Source organism: Tamandua tetradactyla, chromosome 20 (assembly GCF_023851605.1).
Source record: "Tamandua tetradactyla isolate mTamTet1 chromosome 20, mTamTet1.pri, whole genome shotgun sequence".
In the NCBI taxonomy this organism is placed as follows: domain Eukaryota; kingdom Metazoa; phylum Chordata; class Mammalia; order Pilosa; family Myrmecophagidae; genus Tamandua; species Tamandua tetradactyla.
This window is the reverse complement of record NC_135346.1, coordinates 49,401,299-49,419,295: the sequence shown is the minus strand read 5'-3', so window position 1 is coordinate 49,419,295 and position 17,997 is coordinate 49,401,299. Positions and strand designations below refer to the sequence as shown.

The 17,997-nt window shown below is 41.0% G+C and overlaps 1 protein-coding gene across 8 annotated transcripts in view; it reads right to left on the bottom strand.

Moving 5' to 3' along the window:
- Positions 1-17,997, bottom strand: part of TENM2 (teneurin transmembrane protein 2) — a 652,889-nt gene that overhangs the window by 91,981 nt on the left and 542,911 nt on the right. For all 8 annotated transcript variants that reach the window (XM_077137592.1, XM_077137593.1, XM_077137599.1 and 5 more), the window contains one exon: positions 1,837-1,983. In XM_077137592.1, coding sequence (XP_076993707.1) covers positions 1,837-1,983 — 147 coding nt within the window. The remainder of the gene's footprint in view (positions 1-1,836; positions 1,984-17,997) is intronic.

Below are 17,997 nucleotides of genomic sequence, written 5' to 3'. Positions count from 1 at the left end.
CCACTGCAGGAATTTGGCTTTCTGCTGGTGGGAGCTGAGAGCTGAGATGGGACCGGTGGAGAGAGCGGTGGGTGCCACAGGGCACCGAGTCTCCCTCTGTGCCGCATTCCAGCAATTGGCTCCGCTGTCAGCTGCTGACACCCATAACAGGGAAGGGAGCCAGGATGGCTGTGCCTTTGAAGCTGATCTGTAAGCAACCACTGTACTCAGTGAAGCCACTGGGGAGCAGAAGCAAAAGCAGAGTGAGAAAGTAGTGTGGTTCTGACTTTCTCTAAAAAAAAAAAACTGCATTATGCAGTTATACCTCAAAAATGTTCAAAACGAATAAAAGTGGCTTCTGTTTTGGCTCTATTTCAGGAAAGAGAAAATGAATGAATGAAGCACTGCAGACTGCATCACGCCTATAAACTTGTGTACACCTATTGGTTCGTGTACATTTGCTCATTGGAAAATCTTATAAACCACTACTGCAATCATATATTACAAACATTGCAACACATAGGAAGTTTAAAAAGATGATGAAAAATAAAGCTGAAATGTCTAATATTTTTGTCTGCCACTCTGACAGATTGTATCCTACTTTGGATCCTGCTGAAGCTGATCTTTTTTGGGGCCATGAGGGCAGAGATAGGTTTTGGCTTGGCTGTTCCAGAATCTATGGCAATGCCTGGCACATAGCAGTCACTTTACAAATTTTTGTTAAATGAAATAATTGGACTCATGGATCCTCTCATACCCTGAAACAACTCCTACCCTGAGTTAATTCTGACCAGTTACTAATCTTGGCGTGGTAGATCACACATTTGTACTGACATTTGGGGAACATTACTTGGTGTCCTTAGGATACCAGGGGGCCCATATGAAAAGGCAGCTCTGTTTAGCCCCTGAATCCTTAGCACTGCACCAGGAAGGAACACTGGAACAGTCAGCTCAGAGGTTAGCACAAGGGTTGCCCAACGTTTTCTGTGAAGGTCCAGATAGTAAAATACTTTGGTTCTGTGGGCCATAGGGTCTCTACTGCAGGGGTTGGACAAAGCAAATGAATGGGCATGGCTGGCTGTGTGCCAATAAAACTTTATGTGCAGACACTGAAATTTGAATATTATATCATTTTCATGTGTCATGAAATATGATTCAGCTTTTTTCCCCCAGCTATTAAAAATGTAAAACAAAATAATTTTTAGCTCATGGGTTGGATTTTTCCCCCCAACTATTAAAAATATCAAAACCATTTTTAGCTCACGGACTTGGGTTGCTGGATTTGGCTGGCAGGCTGGAGCTTGTCAACCAGTGGCTTAGAATTTGGACTTTGGAGTCAGAGGTGGGTTTGGGTCCAATTCTACTATTAATGGTTGTTTCACCTTGAAAAAAAGTTACTTAACCTTTCTCTAGGCTCTTGTTCTCTCATCTGTATAGTAACATGTCAAAGTGCCAGAAGGATGAAAGATGTATTGCTTATGATTACTCAGCACAGAGCTAGGCACATCTGGGGGTTATCCCTATCACTGATTTGTTTGTAGTGCCCTGCCTTGAAATGTTAGGCTGGGAAAGTTGCCCTGAAGCCAAAGCCGGGGACCAGACACACTTGTGAGGTGATGAGTACTTGGGAACCCAATTCAGCATCAAACCCCAGTGCCTTGCCTCTCCCAGTTCCTGTCTCCAGGAGCCTCCGGTGGCCCAAGGCTGCTCATCCTCTTCTAAATTTGTTTCAGGAGGAATCGTTACAACATTTGACATGAGTATAGACGAGGTCTTCCTGGAAAAAAGTGACTCAGGATGAAAGCAGAGACAAGCCTCTGTTCTTGAGGGTCTGAAAACTAGAAGATGCTTGCTCACCTCCCTCATTATCCTCGTTATCAGCACAGGAGGTTTCCATGGCAACGTTGCATCCGGGCCCTCTCCAGCCGGTCTGGCAGACACACTGCCAGCTGTTCTGACCCAGTGTGCATCTCCCGTTGCCGTTGCACAAATCAGGGCAGCCATCTGGTTGGAGAAAGGGAGAGGATGAGAAGGAGGGATGGGAGGCCGCGCTGGGGAAGCAGGGGAGACATGCAAAGGGGGAGCAAGGCCGCAGGGCAGCCACCGGGCCAGCCTCAGAGTGGGGCCCCCGAGTCTGCCTTTGGAAGAGTCCAGGGAAGCAGGCGACACATGCAGTTGCAAGACATAGTGGGGCAGCAGGTGCAGGGGTTGCCCAATGACTCTGACCTGAGTAAGGGGCCTGAGGTGACCTTCCCAAAGTGGGGAGCTCAAGGCACATCCCAGAAAACTTAACCAGCTCTGAGCTTACAACCAGACCAACTAGGCTGTATTTCCAGCTAGACAGTCAGGATTGGTGCTATTTTTATTTTTTTAAGATGTTACCTCTGAAGAAGAGAGAAGAGTGCCCTAAACTTTCAGAATTTTAAAGACAGGTTTATATAAAATTGTCTGGAGGTTTTCATGACCTATGACTGGACTGTATTGTTGGGTTATATTCATAGTCTCATAATACATAGTTTGAAGGGGCCCCTTAAAATGTTGTCTGCTTATCACTTAACCTATTTATGGCAGGAGTTAATGATATGGTGGGATCTGAAGGCTGCGGAAGTATTGAGTGTCAAGTGCCATGAACTGGGAAAAGAAAGACGAATGTGGGGGAGGCGGGCACAGGTAAGGGTAGTTCTTATTTTGTGGCTTTCTTTTCTTTCTCCCCAAACCCCTCCTTTTTTTTTTTTTTTTTTTGTGAAATCAGCCGCCTACCTAATTGCTCCACTCAAAACAATTGCAGCCATCTCTCTCCTGACCTGAGCTTGGACAAAGGAAATTTGGGTGAGGAAGGAAGAGAAAAGTTGGGGGGCACTAGAGAGAGGTGGGGAAAGTCTCCCCAACATCCTCCTCTGCCTTTTATAAGATGAAGAGGGAAGCACAGAGTTGATAGGATGAGGCCACACTCACAAAACCTACTTGCTGGCAAGAATTCCTAGATATGTTTCTTTTTTCCCTTTAACACCTTTATTGAGGCATAGTTCACATACCATATTTTATGTGTACAAAGCAATGACCTCTAGTAAATTTACAGAGTTATGCAAGCTAGGTATGTTTTCTTTTTTTTTTTTTTACATGGGCAGGAACCGGGAATCGAACCCGGGTCCTCTGGCATGGCAGGCAAGCGTCCTTGCCTGCTGAGCCACCGTGGCCCGCCCATAGGTATGTTTTCTCATTTCAATTAAATGCACCCCCAATGACCACTAATTTAATTGTCCCCAGAAAAAAACTTTCTTGGATATCTATCATAGAGATAATTCTAATTTTCTAATTCTATTTCTACTTCTGCTGCCATATCTATCTCCATCTCTTCATCTATTTTAAACCACACAGAGTGCAGAGAAGACTGGACCATGGCAGAGGAGGGCTTTGTCATGATGGATGTAATTCATTTGAAAACTTCTGAGCTCAAATCTTCTGAATCAAAAGCATGCATTTTCTCTCCAGTGTTCTAGAGGCCTTCACCTACTACCTAGAATCTTTCCTTTCTTCCCTCGAACACCCCATATGAAAATGCCAATAAACCTCATTTGTGCATGTGGCAGTGGTGGGAATTTAAAGGACTTCACATAAGAAAAAGGTCTCTGGGGTCTGCAATTGCATTTTACTTCTTTAACAAGAGGAGTTTTATTTGTCAATGTGCGTCCCCTCCCATCTTTTCCAGAATGTGACATAGATTAGGACTTGAGAGAATAAGATAAGCAATGGAGGAGAAACTCTGTGTGGGGTAGTCTCCATAAAGAAACAGGTTTTTGAGAGGGGAACGAGACAGTTTTACTAGGGAATCCATCTTCTTTAACTGCACAGCCTGACACTAAATCCAATATGCAAACAAAGCACCAGTGTTTATACACCTTGAGAAAGGCTCATTTGGTCTCCACACCTGTCCTGGAATCACATTTCCATTCCTTTCCTTAACAATGAAGTGACCACGGTCCTGCCTGGAAAACCAATGCTATACCCCCTGTCCATATGTGAGAGGGTACTCAGTGGGGAAGCCATCCCCAGTTTCAGAGAAAGTCTACAGATATTTCTGCAGGAGCAAAATGGAACCCAGTAGGAAAAACCCAAGGGACATTTCGCAGGTTCTCAAGGAAAAGATAATAGCTTCAACCTCCAATTACCTCCAGCTTTACAATTTCTAACAGTAGCATTTTGGGGAATGGATCACAGAGAACACACCAAATGACAGACCTACTCACACTTGCTCAGCGAGATATCTATTATATATGCTTTGTTATTTAGCTACTTTGAGGTCTAATGCCTTGTGAAAATCATGCCCAAAGTGTCCACTGAAGCCTTAGTAGGTAACCCACGTCCACTATATAAAATTTAAATTTGCAAAGAACACTAGCATTTCAATCTGAGATACTCACACAAAATATGTATGAATTGAATGAAGCTTTTTTCCTTTCTCTTTCTCTCATGATTTACTGGCCATCCCCACCCTCCCCTGCCCCCAGCCAACTGAAGTGAGATAAACAGACCACAGTAGCAGGTTTTCTCCACATCATATGAAGAAGATGAAAATATGAACAGTGGGAAGCTGGCAAATCTCTGAGAAGTTTCAGGGCAGCTGGGAATTAATGGACAGGTCTTTGCTTTTAGCTTGAAGAAGAAGAAAGCAGCCTTGGTAGGAGCGTGGCGTTGCTAGGCAACCCAGGCTACCCCCTAGCACAGGTTCATTCTGCTGGTGGCCTTCGGAGGAGGTGATTCGTTGTGTTTGTAAAGTGCAAAGCCAGCTTCTGCTTAAGGAAAAACAAAATGTGGGAAGTAATTAGTCTGGAGGGCAAATGGGTATCAGGTGGCAGCTGTTCTCTGGAGAGGATCCTATAATGGAGTTGAATTGGGCTTATGGGCTCACACCTGGGGGATCCAAGGGGTCTCCTTTGCAGAATCTCCCAGATTGTAGGTAACACTGCTGACTTCCTTGAGTGCCTACCTCTAAGACCACCAATACAGAGAGCCTTGAGGCACACCTGCTTGGTTCTTTGTTTTTTTTTTTCAGCTAGAGAGATGGCTGCCTGGAAGTTTCAGGTTCTATCATAACTCTAGACTTGTGGGTCTCACCTGGGGGAAATTTGCCTCCCTCCTCCCCAGGGGACTTTGGCAATGTCTGGGACATTTTCGTTTATCACAACTTGGGGAGAGAGTGACATCTCATGGGTTTAGGTTTGTGTTGCTGCTCAACATCCTACAGTGCCCGTGACAACCCTCCCCACAGCAAAGAATTATCCTGTCCAAAAGGCCAACAGTGCCAAGGTTGAGAAACCCTGTCCTACATCTAAAACTCCATGAGATTTAAGACTTCCTTGTTCACCACTGGATCTGAGAGCATGGCCCTGTGGCAGGCATACAGGAGATGCTTGAATGACTGGGTTACAATCAGGTGGTGTGATAGCATTTCACACTAGCCCTTATTTATGAACTCTTCTGAGAGCCACAAGAAGATAGTGGGGACTTCTCTCTCAAAGCCCAGGGTTCTCTTCCCAGGGAGGACATTCAAGGACATCAGTGATATCTTAGGCTAGTTCTGACCTACTTCCAATCTATACGTATCTGATGCAGCAATTTAGGGACTAAATGTTAACAACCACCAAAAACAAAACAAAAAACACCCTACATTCTCAGGACTCCCAGATCTTCACTCTGGTCCTCTCCATTGAGCTCCAGACCTGGACCCTAAGTTACATTTCATCTCCATCTGTTCACTCATAAGCATCTCAAACGCAATGTGCCCTAAACTGAATCAGCCTCTTCATGCCCGCCCCTAACTTTGTTTCCTTGATCACTGTATGGACCGCCATGTACCCCATTGCTTGAGACTCAACGTCGGCATCATTCTTAATTTCTCTCCCCACCCCAACACCTCTCTCATAGCTTGCATCTAATCAACAACCAAGTCTTGCCTAATCTGCCTCTTAACTATAAGAAGTACTGTCTGTCCTCCTAAATATTTCTTGAATGTGTCCTCCACTCTCCATGCATACTGCCACTACATTAACCAAAGCCGTCCTCATCTCTGGCCTGTGATACCTGAATTAGCCCTCCTAACTGGCCTCCCGGCCTCCAGTCTTGTTCTGTTCTCCACACTGCTGAAAAACTTTCAGGAGTTTTTCATCGACCCCAGGGTCAAGTGTGAGGTCCTTCATGGTTTCCACCTTATCAGCCTATCTCAGTACCACTTTCTGCTACAGTCAGACTGAAGCCACTCGGCCTTTCCCTTTTCTCATTTGCCTAACTTTACCCCATCCCTCAGAGCCCCACTCAGGAACCATCTCCTTCAGCAAACCTTTACAAAGCCCCCAAGTCCAGACTAGCTGCACCTGTCATGGCACTTTTATCCTTTCCTCATTATGATACTCAACACACAGTATTATGGTCTGCTAGCCATGTGGTAGCCCTTCCTTAAGATACTGTATTCTCAGCTTCTGGACAATTGTCATTCCATATATGCACATCATCATTAACTGCAATTTGAATGGTAGACCCTAGAATTGTGCAGCGTACAACTGAACAACTTTCCCAGGCATTCCTGCTATGCTGTAAACCTGTCAGGGCAGGGACCATGTCTTGTTTACTCTTAGATTGTCATTACTAAATAAACAGTTGGGAAATGAATGAATAACTTCCAACTGAAATCAGCATCTTCATGTCTTTGGCAGAGTGGAAATGGAATAGTTTCCAAAACTTTGCTATACGTTAAATTTAACAACAACAAAAAGTCTGTCGACAGTTACCAGGTAGCGGGCTTTTTACCTTAAAAAAATTAGGCATGAAAAAAATATTAGGCACGAGCAAAATAATGTCTATAGCACAGTAAAAAAGGGGAACATAAATGCACTTGAAGAAAGCTATAATTACCATAAAAGGCTTTTCTAAAAAAGCATCAAGAAATGTTCTGCCATGTGCTGCAATTTAGAGGTAGAAATAAATGGCTAATATTGTCTAAGGAGTATGGAGAAAGAAATACGATTTTAACATTCAAAAGCAAGCACACCTTGGAAAAGTACGGAGGACAACATCCTGCCCAAATGGAAATGCAAGTGAAATTCAAAACAAAGGGCACGTAACTGCAAACAGATGACAAAGAGAGCTGAGAAGTGAGTTGCCCTGATGGATTAAAGAGACCATTAGGAAAGCTCCTATATGCTGGATTAAACCTTTGTGGAAAGTATTTTGTGAATTAGGGGGAAAACCTTAATGAGGTTTGCAATCAGAAAGTAATTGAATTGAAACCTAGATCTGCCTCTTACCCTCTGGGTGACCTTGGACTGGGAGTCTCAGTCTGTTTATCGCTACAGCTACAGAGTTTTCTTCTTAATATTACTTATTGTTCCTCTCAATGGAATATAGCTCTATGAAGGCAGGGCTTTTTGTCTGTTTTGTTCACTGCTATATTCTCGTGTCTAGAAACATGGCTGGCACATAATAGACATTCAGCAAATGTTTATTGAATGAATAACAGTGGGATTATGGTAACACCTATTGACCTAGATGCCAGAGGTATTAAATGAAATGATAAAGGTAAAGAATTTAGCTTAGAGTTTGATAGACACTGTAAGTGCTCAATAGAGAGAAGCACTTATTGTTGTTAGTGTTGATATAATTATTATTACAAATAATTATGATTAGTGGTAGGCTTTCTTCTCTGGGACATAGCCTAAAATATAGGTCATTTCTCTTTGCTTCACTCCTTGATCAGGAAAAAACCAAGCACCCAACCTAGTTAGAGTTAAAAAATGAAGGCTTCTAGTGTGTCCTCTGTGGATGATTGTACCACATCCTCGGAAATCATTTTTCTCCCTTTGACCACCACCTAAGAAAGTACTAATCCCTGCTTGGTCCTGCTGAGTGAGGAGAAAATACTCCAAAGTTAAAGGCAATTAAGAGGGGCAGAAATGTTGAAGGAAGAATATATGGTGGAAAGATTGTGGGGAGATGGCAGAGTAGAAAGGTCCAGGAATCAGACCCTCCACCAGTTCAACTTGTAAATAAGGAAGAGCTGTCTGAAACAACTGTTTTGAAATTCCAGAATCTGGTAGAGAAACTCCAGAATCTGGCAGCATCCAGGGAAGAACTGGAGGAAAAGCCTGGTAAATTGCAGTAAATACCAGTGAATTTTACTCTCTGTGCAACCACTAACATTGCTCAGACCTCAGCAGTGAGGTCCCCAACCCTAGCTCCTGGTGCAGCTTGCTGTGGCAGAGAAGGATATAGTTCCCCAAGATCCAGTGGCATGTGGTCTGACTGTGATCATTGCTTTTGATTAGCTGATTCAGGTCACTGGAGGCCTGGCTCTGAGGACAGTCATTGTTCCAACCTGCCTCGGGCAAAAGCCTAAGGCAAAAGTGACAAAGGCATCTTAAAAACAGTGTCCCTCCTGAAAGCTATGGAAAACAGTTAAAGAGCTGCATTTACTGGGCAAGAGCTGAATTAAAAAAACACAGCTTCAAAGAACCATAGGACAAGCTCTTGGTACCCTTGCTGGCTCCACCCTCACCCCCTCCACAGAGCAGTGTGGAATGGACCTGCACTCCCCTTGTCAAGATCCTTGGCTTCCTTCTGTCTGGGAGAAACTGATCTAGGAAACTCCTCTCCTGCTTATTTGCCCAGAATTTGCCCCCCAGGAAGAAGCAGCTTGGGATGAGAAAAGCAGTGTAAGAAACAACTGAGTGAGGCAGCCTGGGGAAAATGCTTAAAGTCCTGCCATGGACAACCCAGGAGAGGGAGGAGGTCTGTTTCCTAGGGAGTGGAGAGAGCATCCACATTCCTGTAAACAGGGGAACTCCTAAGGCCACTAGCAAACACAAGCCCAGGATAAGACACAGGCTCAGAAAAGATAGGGAGGACCTTGCACTTTACATTTGCCTTGGGTTGATGTTCTTGATAGGAGGGCTGAACTCTTAAGGAGAGCACCACCCAATGCAAAGTCAATTTGCAAAGACTGTGAACAGTGTTTTTTGCATTGGTTTGTTCAGTTTTGTTAGCTCCTGGAACCCATGAAAATTTCTGTCATATCACTATCTGGATACAAACTCAAGAAACAGACAGCTCAGGGACTAAAACACAAAGTTAACATTTAAATTATTAAAAGGTACAGTGTGCAACAAAATTACAGGCAAACAAAGAAACAGGAAATTATGGCCTATCTAAAGGAAGAAGATAAAAATCCAGAAACAATCGACCAGACTGTGGATATATTGGACAAAGACTTTTAAAAATGATCTTCAATATGCTCAAGGAGATGAAGAAAGTACAGAGAAAGGATATCAGGAAACTATGAATAACAGTATGAAATCTTCAACAAAGAAACAAATTTTACAAAGGAGCCAAACAGAACTACTGAAATTGAACAGTAAAATAAAAAAACGAAAAATTCCCAGGATGGTTTCTATAGGAGATTGGAGCTGGCAGAAGAAAGAATCAGTGAACTCAAAGGCAAGACTCAACTGAAATGAGTCATGCTGAGAAGCAGGAAGAAAAAAAGAATTAGAAAAAGTGAAAACAGACTAAAAGACCAGTGAGACACCATCAAGTCTACCAACATATGCACTATGAGGAATTCCAGATGGAGAACAAGGAGAGAAAAGAGCAGAAGGAATATTCAAAGAAATAACGACAAAAAACTTTCTAAACTTGGCACAATTCATGAATATACACATTCAAGAATCCCAACAAACACCAAAGAGGATAAACTTGAAAAGAAATATACCTAGACACATAGTTGTCAAACTGTTGCATGAAAGTACAAGGAGATAGTTCTGAAAGTTGCAAAAGAAAAGCAATGTACTATGTATAGAGGAGTCCCAATTGAGTTAATCTTTGATTTATCATCAGAAACCATGGAAGCAGGAAGACAGTAGGTTGAAATACTTAGAGTGCTGAGAGAAAACAATTGCCAAGCAAGAAGTTTCTATTTGGCAAGACTTTAAAAAATGAGGGCGAGATTAAGGCATTCTGAGATAAAAGTAGAGGCAGTTCATTATCAACATCCTGCCCTACAAGCAATGCTAAAAGAGAGTTTTTCAGACAAAATGGAAAGGACACTTGACAGTGGATTAAAGCAGCGTAAAGAAATAAAGACCTCCAGTAAAGGTAATCATAAGGGTAATTATAAATGTCAGTACTATCATATTGTACTTTTGGTATGTATCTCCACTTCTTAATTCTTAAAGTTACAAAAATGCAAATCCTAGAAACTAATGATAAATCTATGGTTTGAGACATACAATGTACAAAGATATAATTTGTAACGAGTACAAGAAAAAGTGAGGGGACAGAGAAGTATGGAAACAGTGTTTGTGTGTGCTACTGACCTTAAGCTGGTACAAAATGCAAAATAGCCATTATATATTTAGTTTGATAAATTCTAACCCCATGGTAACCACAAAGGAAATAGATGAAAAATATATCCAAAAAGAAATAAGAAGGGACTCAATATGATACATTATTAAAAATCAAATTAGCATTAAAATAGGCATTAATAGAATAATTCAAAGTTGGAAAAGGTATAAAAGTTACAATGACTAAATAGCTAAATGGCAGAAAAAAGTTCTGCATTATCAGTAGTTACTTTAAATGTAAATGGATCAAACCCTCTAGTCAAAAGGTAGAGATTGGCAGAATGGATAAAAGAACACCTCCCAACTCTATGCTGTTTGCAAGAGATTCACTTTCAATTCAAAGACATAAGTAGGTTGAAAGTGAAAGGATGGAATCAATATATACCATACAAGCAGTTACAAAAGGAGAGCTGGAGTAACTAAACAAATAGCAGCTAAAATAGACTTTAAGTCAAAGGCTATAACAAGAGACAAAGAAGGTCATTATATACCAATAGAGGCATCAATTGCACAAAAAAACCCACTACAATTATAAGTATATATTCACTCAGCAAAGACTCAAAATATATGAATCAAATATTGACAGATGTGAAGGGATAAACAGATGATTCTACATTAATAGTATGAGACTTTAATATACCACTTTCAATAAAGGATATGGCATCTTGAAAGAAGGTCAATAAGGAAATAGAAGGCTTGAAGGATTCTGTAAACCATTTAGATCTAACAGACATATATGGAATATTTCACCTAAGAGGTCACATTCTTTGATAGTGCACATGGTCATTCTCCAGGAGAAACCATGGGTTAGTTAGGTCACAAACAAGACCAATAAATTAAAAAATTGAAATTATACAATTATCTTCTTCAACCACAACGGAATGAAACTGGAAATCAGTAACAGATGGAGAAATGGAAAATTCACAAATACATGGGAATTAAATAATGTACTCTTAAGCAACAAATGGATCAAAGAAGAAATCAAAGGGAAATTAGGAAATATCTTGAGGCAAATGAAAATGAAAAGACAACATACCAAAATTTGTGGGATGTAGCAAAGACAATGCTGATACGGAAATTTATAGCCTTAAATGCTTATATTAAAACAGAAGAAAGAGCTCGAATCAAAAGCCTAAATTCAAAATTGGAGGATCTAGGAAAAGAATAGTATACTAAATCCAAATCAAGCCAGAACGAAGAAACCAATGAAGGTTAGAGCAGAGATAAATGTAACAGAAAATAAGAAAAACAAATGAGAGAATCAGCCAAAACAAATGTTTGTTCTCTGGAGAGATCAACGACATCAATAAAATTGACAAACTTTTAATTAGTCTGACAAAGTAAAAAAGAGAGTGGACACAAATAACTAAAATCAGATATGAAAAGGGGACCATAATACTGACCCCACAGAAATAAAAGAGCTATGAGAGAATAACTGTGAATAACTGTAAGCCAAAAATCAGACAACGTAGGTGAAATGGACAAATTCCTAGAAACACACAAGCTACCTACACTGACTCAAGAAGAAATAGCTCTTGACAAGCTATAAGAAATAAAGAGATTGAATCAGTAATCAAAGCCTCCCAACAACATGGGTGGTGCGACGGTGGCTCAGTGGCAGAGTTCTTGCCTGCCATGCTGGAGACTCCGGTTCATTTCCCGGTGCCTGCCCATGTATTAAAAACAAACAAACAAACAAACAAAATCTTTTAGAAAAAAAAGCCTCCTAGCCATGAAAAGCCAAGGAGCGAATGGCTTCACAGTAGAATTTTATCATACATGAAGAAGAATTAACACCAATCCTGCTCAAACACTTCCAAAAAATTGAAGAGGAGAGAACAATCTCAACTTATTGTACGAAGTAAACATCACCTTCATACCAAAGCCATTTAAAGACGCCACAAGAAAAGAAAATTACAGACTGTTATCTCTTATGAACATAAATTAAAACACTATCAACAAAATACTAGCAAATGTAACCCAGTAGCACATTAATAGAATTATACTCATGATGAAGTAAAATTTATCCTAAGTATACAAAGGTGGTTCAACATAAGAAAATCAATTAATGTAATATGCTACATTAATTGAATGAAGCTAAAAAAACATGATCATCTCAATTGATGCAGAAAAGGCATTTGTCAAAATCCCAGCACCCATTCTTGATAAAAGCACTTAGAAAACTAGAATAGAAGGAAACTTTTAAACATGATAAAAGGCATATATGAAAAACTCACAGCTAAGATTATACTTGACAGTAAATGAGTAAAAACTTTCCTTTTAAGATCAGGAACAAGAAAAGGATGTCCACTGTCACCACTGTTATTCAATATTGTACTAGAAGTTCTGGCCAGAGCAACTAGGTAGGAATAATAGATAAATTGGAAAGAATGAAGTAAAATGTTCCCTTTTTGCAGATCACATGACTCTATATACAGAAAATCTGAAAAATCCACAACAAATCTACTAGAACCAATAAACGAACTCAGCAAAGTGGCAGGATACAAGATTACCACCCCCAAACCCATAGTGTTTCTACACCTATTAAAGGACAATCAGAAGAAGAAATCAAGGGAAAAAATCCCATTCACAATAGCAACTAAAAGAATCAAATGTCTATGAATAAATCAAACCAAAGATGTAAAGGACTTGTACACAGAAAATGGCAATGCATTATAAAAGAAATCAAAGAAGACCTAAATAAATGGAAGGACATTCCATGTTCATGGATTGGAAAACATAGTATTATTAGGATGTCAATTCCACCCAAAGTGATTTACAGATTCAATGCAATCCCAATAAAAATTTCAACAGCTTTCTTTGCAGAAACGGGAAAGCCAATCGTCATATTTATATGGAAGGGTAGGAGGCTCCAAACAGCCAAAGCCATTTTGAAAAATAATGTTCTAGGACTGACACTGCCTGATCTTAAAATTTATTTATTATATAGCCACAGTAGTTAAAACAGCACTGTACTCACACAAGGACAGAAATATAGACAAATGGAATGAAATTGAGAGTTTAGAAATGAACTCTCACATTTATGGCCAATTGATTTTTGACAAGGATGCCAAGTCCACTCAATTGGGAAATAATATTCTCTTCAAGAAATGCTCCTGAGAAAGCTGGATGTTCATATGAAAAGAATGAAGGTGGACCCCTTACCTAATGCCATGTAAAAAAATAAACTCAAGACAGATTAAAGTCCTAAATATAAGAACCAGAACCATAATACTCCTAAAAAAAAAAAAAACCCAAAAAAACAGAGTTCCTTCAGGACCTTATGTTAGACCGAGGTTTCTTAGATTTTGCACCCAAAGAACAAACAACAAAAGCAAAAATAGATAAATGGAAATTCATCAAAATTGAAAACTTTTATGTCTCAAAAGACTTTATCATGAACATAAAAATGACAACCTACTTAATGGAGGAAACTACTTGGAAAGCACATATCTGATATGGGTTCAAAATTCAGAATATATAAAGAAAGCCTACAACTCAACAATAAAAAGATAATCAACCCATCAACCCAATTAAAAAAAAAATGGGCAAAAGACTTGACTAGACACTGCTCCAAAGAAGATAAACAAATGGCCAAAAACACATGACAAAATGCTCCACATCATTAGCTTAGAGATACGCAAATCAAAACCACAATGAGATACCATTTCACACCATCTAGAATGCTTACTACTAAAACAATGGAAAATTACAAGTTTTGGAGATGATGTCGAGAAATAGGAACACATCCATTGGTGGGAATGTAAAATGGTACAGCAGCTAGGAAGATAGTTTGGTGGTTCCTTAGAAAAGTTAAATATAGAATTATTGTATGACCTGGAAATCCCAGTTCTAGGAATATACCCCAAAGAATTGAAAACAGTGACTCAAACAGGTATTTGCACACCTATGTTGAAAGCAGCATTATTTACAAATGCCACAAGATGGAAGCCATCCAAGTGCCCATCAACCAATAAATGGATAAGCAAAATGTGGTGTGTATACACACACACACACACACACACACACTGGAATATTATTCAACCGTAAAAAAAGAATGAAGTTCTGATGATGCTATAACATGCATGAACCTCAAAGACATCATGTTGAGTGAAATAAGTCAAACGCAAAAGTGCAAGTATTGCGTGAGTTCACGGATATGTAATTTCAGTAAAGCAAATTCTTAAAGTCAGAAGCCAGAACATAGGCTACCATGAGCCATGTGGGAGTTGAGAATGGGGGAGTTAATGCCTAAATTGTAGAGTTTCTATTTGGGATGATGGAACAGTTTTAGTAATGGACAGTGGTAGGGTAGCTCAATATTGTAAACATAATCAACAGAACTGAAATGTATATTTGAATGTGGTTAAAAGTGAAAATTTTAGGTTGTATATATGTTACTTGAATAAAAACATTAAAAAAAAATCCATGGAACTGGGCAGAACACTGAACCCTAATGTAGACCATGGACTATAGTTAATAGTACAATTATAAAAATGTTCTTTCATCATTTGCAACAAATGTACCACACTAATGCAAGGACTAATGCATGGTGTTAATAACAGGGTGGTATATGGGGTTTCTGTATTTTAGGCATTGTTTTTCTGTAAACCTACAACTTCTCTAATTAACAAAAAGAAACACACATAGTAATATACGGTAACTTCCTCTTGGGAAGAAGTTTGAATGTTAACTTGTATAGGGAGTTGACACTTCCTATTTAATACACCACATACCGTGTTAAGTATCATTATTTTCCTAGAACTGTGCATTGTCAGAATTAAGAAGTACACATATTGCTGCATTCCAGAGCTTTTCATACAGCTGAGCACAGCTGAGATGTTGGAGACTGGGTATCACTAGGTGTTCAGGAGCCATTTATACTAAACAGCAGTGTCAAATGCTCAGAAAATTAATCTGCTGCTCCGAGACACTCTGGGGAAAACTTCCAACTAATTTTAGAAGATGGGCTGCCTACGAAGCATTTGGGTCTCTGGAAATCGGCAGGACTTGTCCCTCTTGCTCACCTGCGTGTGTAGGAGGTGAGTGCATAGGGACTTTGCTTCCAGGCACAAATTGGCATGGATGCTCAGCCCTGAACCTACTCTGGAACAGCTGTCCTTGCTTTGTTAAAAAAGACATGGAAAATCCAGAGGCAGACGTTTCTCTTTGTTTCAACAGCTTCTGCGCATCCTTAAGGGGTGGTGTAGGTGTGAGCATGGGGGGTGCTGGGGAGGAGAGGCCTGGGAGGTGACTGGCCCTTGGCATGGTCTATGGCTTATCTTTTGCTCATAAGGCAGAAATCACTCCCTCCTCGCTGCTCCCTCTAAACAGCAACAAAACAGCAGAGCCTCCCTGAGATGATATAATCCAACCGTCCATGGGGCAAGTTTCCTGGATGCACCTGGAGTCTCATTGACGAGCATCATTTCTGCCTGTGAGGGGCAAGGAGGCGGTGGTTCAACCTCTGTCTCAAACAACTAGTGACCTTAAAAAAAAAAAAAAGAAATCCTTCCACATTTGAAGAAAAAGGGGATGCATCTTATTTGCTCTTTTTCTTGTTATTTTGTCATTTATATTCATTTTTTTGCTTCTCTTTTGATGTTTCAAGCTGTTATGAGTTCTTTTTTGTTCAACCTGAAGACCATGGGGTTAGGAAACAGTCTAGACAACAAAAGTCAGGATAGCTCTGCTTGGGAGAGAACCCCCTGCCAGTTATCTAGTAAATTCCAAATGGAATCATTATTATCCAATTTCATAAGCATCCTTTTTACATCTCCTGGCACAAGCCTGCGGCTTCCTTGGGGGAGCCCATTTTCTCCCTCTGGAACATCGCTGATCTTTATGTCATGTGTCCTAATCAAAGGAGGACTTGGTGGGCTTGGCTGCAAGACAAAATCTCGCCACGTTGCTAAAGCACACAACAGGTCATACCACACTCCTGCTAGGAACCCACCAGGAGTTTCTCCCGTGGCTTTAGGTTGGAGCAGTGCTTCTTGAAGTGCGGTCCCTGTATCACCTGTGAATTTGATAGAATTGCAAATTATCAGGCCCCACCCTGAACCCACTAAAACAGAAGCTCTGGGGGTGGGCCCAGCAACCTACATTTGAACAAGTCCTTCAGGGGAGTCTGATGACCGCTCATGGGTGTGAACTGTTTTAGGATTAAGCCCTACTCTCTAAGTAGGCCCACAGCACCCTGCATTATCTGTCCCTGCCAATTTCTCCCTTCTCATTGCACCTCACTTCTGTCTCCACTCTCTGGCCTTCAGCCTCTTAGATACAGAACATAGCCTGGTTCCTACTTTGGGGCCTTTGCAGAGCCCTTTTCCTAAAAAAAAAACAAAGACAAAAACAAAATATTCCCCCAATTCCAGCTAAAGCCATTTTGCCTTGGCTTAGCAGGCACTTCTTCCAGGAAGGCTTTCCTGACTGCCAGCTCAGGGTTTCTCCCCCATTCCACGCTTCCATTGCACCCTCTCCTTCTCCAGCGCTAACTGTAATTCTAATTAATCCTTTGTTTGAAGCAGTGGGCCTCAACTTGGCTGCACGTAGGAATCACCTGGGGACCCTGAAAAATCCCAATGCTAGGTGGCACCCCAATTAAGCCAGAATCTCTGAGGATACGAACCAAGTGTCAGCATCGTCAGCATCACCATTATTAGCTCCCAGGTGGTTCCTACGAACGGCCAAGGATGAGAGCCAGTGGTTTCATGACTGTCTTTTCGTGGGTCTTTAAGCCTCGGGAGGGTAAATTCTCTGCTTCTCTTGTTGATGGCTGTTTCCCCAATGCCCACCCTGTGGGCCTAACATTAAAAATATTTGTGGAGTAAATGCATAAATAAACTTTGCTGTGGTTTCTTCGCTGCTCCACTGTGCCCTTGAGTCGGTGACCAGGTAAAAGGAAAAGCTTCCCACAGGCCACACCACTGTCCCCTAGAGGGATGACACTTCACAGAGCAAAAGAAGAAACAGCTGGTCGCATCCAGGCTCCCAAATCAAGCTGATGAGCAGGGTGGCGTGAGTGTCACAGCACATCCGTGCCTCTTAACTTTTAAGAAGCCGATACCTTTTGACTGAAGGAGACAGAACAGGGCGCCCGGTGACGTAGAAGAGAAAGCATGGGGGTCGAAGAGGGTGACGAGCGTTACCCAAAGGCAGGCATGATGATAATAAGAAAGGCATGATGATAATAAGAAAACCCAGTGGTTTAATTTGGTTCTTGGAGGATAATCAAGTTGTTGTTCCTTGGGTTGCTTATTCCCACAGCTGTCCAGCAGATAATGAATGTGGTACCTACCAGCGTGGAAATAGGGACAAAGGCATGACTTTGATTTCTTATTTGTTATTTTTAACCATCCAATTTCTACACCCATTGAACATCCTTACAGCCACAGGAGGGTAATAAAAATACAAATAACACCTAGGAGGCCGGTGGGCATGGACTCGTTCCTTACTGCAGGGCTGATGGCTCTCTTTTAACTACAGTAAAATCAGGCCAACGATAAATTGCCCACTTTTGTTGTTGTTGTTCCCAGTACAACTTTAGAAAACGTAAGGAAATCACTAAATGGTTGTTCCTTATGGATGTTTAAAGGACTGCCCATGGACGAAGCCCTGGATTTTA